The 6421-nt window shown below is 42.4% G+C and overlaps 1 protein-coding gene across 1 annotated transcript; it reads right to left on the bottom strand.

The window, feature by feature from the left end:
• Positions 1-3266: 3266 nt before the first annotated feature.
• Positions 3267-3710, bottom strand: LOC149184705 (uncharacterized). Its single transcript, XM_089415420.1, has one exon. The coding sequence runs from the start codon at positions 3708-3710 to the stop codon at positions 3267-3269; it is 444 nt and encodes a 147-aa protein (XP_089271546.1).
• Between the last annotated feature and the right edge of the window lie 2711 nt (positions 3711-6421).

Raw genomic sequence — 6421 nt, 5'->3', positions numbered from 1 at the left:
CACAGACTTACTTACTCACATCAATTATAATTTTCCATACCTGTCCACTCAGTGTGCCAGTAATACTGCAATCGAACTGCTCGCCTCTGCTTACTGTCTTGTGGCGATCCCCATAGTCCTACAGAATAGAACCTCTTGTCTTTCGCTTGCAATTTTCCACCCAACCTCGAGATTCATCTTTCGGGACCAGAATCTCTCCCCCGTGCTCTCTTGCAGGACCACTGTCCTCAGCAAGAAATTCCGCACTTAGTGCTAAACTATTTGGTCCTCACCAGACTTAGTCTTTTTTTTTTTTTGCTCTGCCTGTCCTTACAGTGCAGACTAACCTCTTTTCCTCCCTTTTTCGTGGAAACCTTTCCAATTATGAGAGGTGGTTAGGGTTGTAGTTCACTGCAACCATTTTTCCCCCAACTTCCCTCTCAGAAGTTGCCAACTTTTACCAAGAAAACATTTCTTGTTTATTAAAGAAATAATAAAAATATTATTAAATTCCAAAACAATAAATAATGTCATATTCAGTTTTTAACCATAGTAACATTAAATATTTACATTCTCTTGGGGCGTTACATCTCCCCCTCCTGAAATTGGACATCGTCCCGATGTCTGTTGGTCAAGAACAACTCTGGATAAGTCTTCCTCATGAGCTCTTCATCTTCCCAGGTGGCCTCATTAGGCCCAAAATGCTGCCATTGCACTTTAATTTGGTTAATAGCTCGCTTCCGCAGCTGTACTTCTCTCCGGTCGAGGATGCTCAGCAGCTCGACCAAGACTTCTCCTTCCGGTTCGACCTGCACATGCAATATTCTAAATCAGTTTCTTTTAAAGAAAACTTTTAGACTGGTCTACTGGAAATAATCCTTACCCGTATATCTTGCCATCGTATCACATGTTTAGGATCATAAACGTATTTTTTTAACACAGAGACATGGAAGACATTGTGGACCCGGATGTGACTTGGCAGGGCGAGCTGGTAAGCCACTGGCCCAATTCTTGCCAAGACTTGGAATGGTCCACAATATCAAGGTGCCAACTTGGCACAACCGCTCCATTGCAGTGTACTCTTTCATGCTTGGATCCTCACATAGACATGGTCACCTACTTGGTATTCTATGAACCTCCTCTTCTGATCAGCAAAGCTCTTTTGCCTATCCTGAGTAGCTTTTAAGTTAGAGCGTACCCTTTTCACGATATCCTCCATTTCCTTAAGCATTTCTGGCCCTAAACTTAATTTGTCTTCAAGTCCACCCCAGCTTGAGGGTGTGCGGCATTTCTGCCCGTACAAGACCTCAAAGGGACTCATTTGTAACGAGGTATGATACCCGTTGTTGTATGCAAATTCAAGCAAGTGCAAATACTCCTCCCACTACATTGGTTGTTGCATTACATATGCTCTTAACATGTCTTCTACCACCTGGTCCACCTGCTCTGTTTGTCCATCGCTCTGGGGGTGGTACGATGTACTAAAGTTCAGTTGTGTCCCTAATTCTGCAAATAATGTCTTCCAAAAAGCCAACGTGAATTTCATGTCACGATCTGAAATTATCATCTTCGGGAGTCCATGCAATTTATACACATTCTGCATGAAGATATGGGCAATCTGTACAACTCTGTAGGTGGATTGCACAAGTATAAAATGTTCTGCTTTACTTAACTTGTCTACCACCACCATAACAGAATCGTTATTCTTCTTTGTCTTAGGAAGCCCTGTTATAAAATCCATAGAAATGGTTTCCCACTTCCATTTCGGAATGGGTAAGGGTTGTAATAGCCCCGCCGGATGCTGATGCTCTGCCTTAATTTGTTGGCACTTCAAACACCGTGCTAAATACTTGGCCACATTCTTCTTCATACCCGGCCAATAGTACTCTTTTCGAAGCGCAGTGATCATTTTCTGATACCCTGGGTGTCCAGCATAGTGACTAATGTGAAATTCATCCAAAATCAGATTTTTAACACTGTTTTGACTGGGTACATATAGCCTCTTTCTGTAAAACAACTTTCCAGCATCATCTACCTCATATCCTTGCTGATTTTTCTCGCTGGGGGACTGTTGTACTTGTTGTTTTATTTGCTGGTATACCGCATCTCGTTCTGCTACCTTTTTTATCATTTCCTCGAAGGGGCTCTTCCATTCGCTAAAGGAAATTTCATACAAACATTGTACTTTCTGGCTTAAGGCATCTGCCACCCGGTTTTCTTTCCCCTTCAGATGTTTGATTTCAAAGTCAAAACCACTTAGGAAATCTACCCACCGCGCTTGTCTCGCATTTAAAGTGGGCTGGCTAAAATAATTGGTCAGACTGTGGTGGTCTGTCAGTAATAAATATTTCCTTCCCATGAGATAATGTTGCCACATCTTTAAGGCATGTATGACAACTGCCTGCTCCAAGTCATAGGCAGAATATTTCTGCTCATGCTCTTTTAGTTTCCTTGACTCGTAAGCAATCACTTTCCCTTCTTGCATCAACACGCCTCCCACACCTTCCTTGCTTGCGTCAGTGCACACCACATAGTCCTTATTAGGATCAGCTATGCTCAAAATGGGCGCTGTGGTGAGCAGATGCTTAAGCTGCTCAAAGCTTCTTTGACATTCCGGGGTCCATTTGAATGCTTTTCCTTTTTTCTGTAAAGAAGTGATGGGGTATGCCACTCTTGAGAAGCCTTCCACAAATCGTCTGTAATAACCGGCTAACCCCATAAAGGACTTGATGTCTGCTACATCTTTTGGCACGGGCCACTCCATTATGGTTCTTATCTTTTCAGGATCCACCGCGATCCCTTCCCTTGTGATTATATGGCCCAGATACTGTATTTCTTCCTTGAAGAAGTCGCACTTGCTGAACTTAGCATATAACTGGTGTTCTCGGAGGGTTTGTAGCACCAATATGAGGTGCTCCTTGTGCTCTTCCATAGTGCGGGAGTATATCAATATATCATCAATAAATATCAGCACAAATATGTCCAAATATCGATGAAATATTCTGTTCATCAAGCACATGAAAGTTGCAGGAGCGTTAGTTACTCCAAAGGGTAGCACCACAAACTCGTAATGACCATACCTTGTTCTAAAAGTTGTTTTAGCTATGTCTTCCTCCTTAATCCTGATCTGGTGGTAACCTAATCGTAAATCGATCTTGGAGAATACTGTTGCACCCTTTACTTGATCAAAAAGTTCATCAATCCGAGGTAGAGGATACTTGTTTTTAATTGTCAGCTTGTTCAGCTGACGATAATCTATATACATGCGAAGGGTCTCATCTTTTTTCTTAACAAATAACACTGGGGCGAATGTAGTTTTTATCGAACAGTTCTTGTAACTGCATTTTTAACTCTGTCAACTCAGGTATACTCATTCTATAGGGTGCTCGCAATACTGGTGCTGCCCCTGGTACCAATTCGATGGTAAAGTCTATATCCCTCTTAGGCAGTAGTCCGGGAATCTTTTCTGGGAACACATCTGCAAATTCCTGTATCATAGGCATGTTATCCAACATGGCTGTCTTATCCTTCGATTCAACATAACCCACTTGAATGGCATAAATCTGACACCCCTTCCTGATGCATTTTGCTAACTGAGATGCGGTTATTGGCCGAACCTGTACTGGCCGCTTAATTCCTTGCATCTCTTGCCTAGCTCCAAGTTCATCCCTATAATAAATAGTCTTTGTCTTGCAATTGACCAATGACCAGTGCTTTTCTAACCAGTCCATACCGATTAGAACATCATATGAACCAAGGGGAAGCACATTTAAATCTTCCATTACTGGCTACCCTGCTATTGTTAAAGAGCAGTTATTGACTTTTGCCAGCACTCACCTCTTAGCCCCTGTAGCCAGTTGTACTAGCCATGGATTCTTGAATTTAACAGGTTGCAGTTTACAATGTTCTACTACCTTAGGACTAATATAACTTAATGTGGCTCCAGGGTCAATTAAAACAGCTACAGTAAGGTTTGAAATTTTACCTTCAAATTCCACCATGGTCGGCTGGTACTCCGCCTGACGATCGTCCAGGGCTGCATTAATCCTCGGTATGCTACGTCCTACATCGCCGACTGTCGATGCTTCATGGATTTGGGATAATTGTTCGGTTCCCTTTCGCTGCGGACAGTTTTTGACGTAGTGAGGCCCTCCACAACCCCAACACTGTACTGGGGGTCTTGCTGTCCCTTCGCTGTCCAATCTTGCAGGCTGTTCGCTGACTCTGGACTCACTGGTTGGCTTGGATTTGAATGAGTTTTTTTGTATAGTTCTGCTATTCTACCCCTTGCCAATTCCCTTGCTTCCACCACTGCGATTTCCTTTACTGTTTCCAGCTGACTTATTACCTCTTTTCTCATTCCATCTTTTGCCTGGAACTTCTCCTTTCTGTTTACTCTGCTGGTAACAAATCCTGGCTTTACGGATAGCTTCGTCCATTGTCTTTGGATTGTCAAACTCAATCCTTTCCCGCATATACAGGGGTAAACTACTAACAAATCTTTGCACCTTAGCTTTTTCTTCTCTAATATAAGGCACATAATGAAGCAAGGAAGTAAAATAGGTGATAAATTCATCCATGGTCTGTTGCCCCAACCGCAAGTCATGGAAGTACCTTGCCTTTTCGTCATAAAAATGCTCGGTCAAGTATCTTTCTTTGAAGTACCTTTGAAATTTCTCCCAAGTTATGGTCTGTTTGCTTACTGCCTTTATGATCTTAACTTCTTCCCACCACAGGGTAGCTTTTCCTTGCAGTTGGAAAATGGCCATCCGTGCCTTAAGGTTGTGATCATATTCGTATAACTAGAAATATTTGTTCATATTAATCAACCATGCCTCAACTGCTTCCTCCTGTTCCCCGTCGAAGTGCGGCGATTTAATCTTATGAATCTCTCCTTGCAACTCTGTCTGTTTCCTTTTTGAGGTCTGCTGTTCAGATACATTATCAAATCGTTCCTCCCTCCCTTCCAACCCTTCAGGTTCTATATGATGGTTCTGCTCTTCTGACATTCTCTGTTGTTCCGCACTGGGATTAGCTGGCGGCTAGTTCTATCTGTCAGACGGGATTTTTAGAACTCTTTCTTGTTCCATCGTTAGTCATGCATTATCTTCACGTAACCGGACCATTTCATTTTTCAATTCCTGCACCGTCTCATAAATAGCCTGGTTTGTATTGCGAGCTTCCTCTCTGAGCTGTACCCACAACTCGGGATTACTTTCAGGGCCAGGTACAGGTCCCTAACCCATTGCATACTTGCGTGACACACTGTCCCCTATTCTCATACTGTCAGTCCTCCGGTTTCCTATATTCAACATAAGAAATGTAAATCAACACATGACTACTTTTCCTTTTTTTTAATTGGAATTGCTCAAATAGGGACCACATTAAATTGTAGGAGCTGTTTTCTGTTCCAATGTCACTTTTCAAATTTCAAATTTCAATTTCAATTTCAATTTCAAGTTCAAGTTCAAGTTCAATTTCGATTCCCAGAGGCCTTAGTTTCGTAACTGGGCTCTGATACCAATTGTAATGTCTCCATCGGAAAAAAAAAAAAAAAAAAATCACATGGTTTACCAATGTATGAACTGTTCCTATGACACGTAGGCATTTTACTTTTCCGACCACCCCTAACATTTATCCGTCAATAACTTCATTACTTTCCGGCAACAGTAAGGAGTCTGGTACTGATCACTCCAGTCGCATTAATTGCTTGATCCCTTGGGAAAGCTTCCCAACTCCTCGCGATCCGCAAAGGAATATTTCGAAGGGACATCTGGCAATTTCTATTAAATATTCATTTGTTTAACTGTACGCTTTTGGATACTGTGTGATTTCCTTACAGCTCTGCCTTGTGCGTGGCATGAGCAGGCTCATTCTCATAGTTTCTAACCTCGGGTTTGCGATCTCATCGATGATGGACATGAGTTTGGGAAGATCTACGGCTCAGGTTCCTACCTGGGTTGACTCGACTATAACTTGTTTGGTTTGCTGTCTCCGCATTTTGGCAGCAGCTCCATTCTCTGTTGCTTTCTCTCCGCGACCCGCTCTGCCATGGCTCCTGGCCTTGCAGGTGTTATCTTCTCGGTACCAGGTTAAGGTTGTCAGCACTATTAGCAAAGCTCGGGTAAGTTGTTTCCAATATTTAGAGTTTCTTGTCATAATACTCTTCTAGCCAGTTTATCTTGTTTTACAACACTAACCAATGGTTGTTCGGTTCTAATGGTAGGAACCCTTCCCCAGTTTCCTGGAGCTACGCACCACAGATGTATGGAAGCTTTTCGCCAGACTCACCATGAAAGTTCCACGTAAGGGAGTTCATCTCCAGCTTGAAGGTTCCAGCAAAGTTACCTTGTTGCAAATTGAAATAGAGTTTTGTTTTCTACTGCTTAGCTGAACTGATTTTCTAGTTAGTGTATAGTCTCACAGTATTCAGAGTCTTTAT

This window comes from Pinus tabuliformis, chromosome 3_2 (genome assembly GCF_031772625.1).
Source record: "Pinus tabuliformis cultivar Carrire ecotype Pingquan chromosome 3_2, CPIR1, whole genome shotgun sequence".
Taxonomy (NCBI): domain Eukaryota; kingdom Viridiplantae; phylum Streptophyta; class Pinopsida; order Pinales; family Pinaceae; genus Pinus; species Pinus tabuliformis.
This window is presented reverse-complemented; position numbering and strand designations above follow the sequence as displayed.

What these genes read in the sequence shown, in the direction of transcription:
- LOC149184705 (XM_089415420.1), bottom strand. Translation starts at nt 3,710, where the DNA reads ATGGACTGGTTAGAAAAGCACTGGTCATTGGTCAATTGCAAGACAAAG.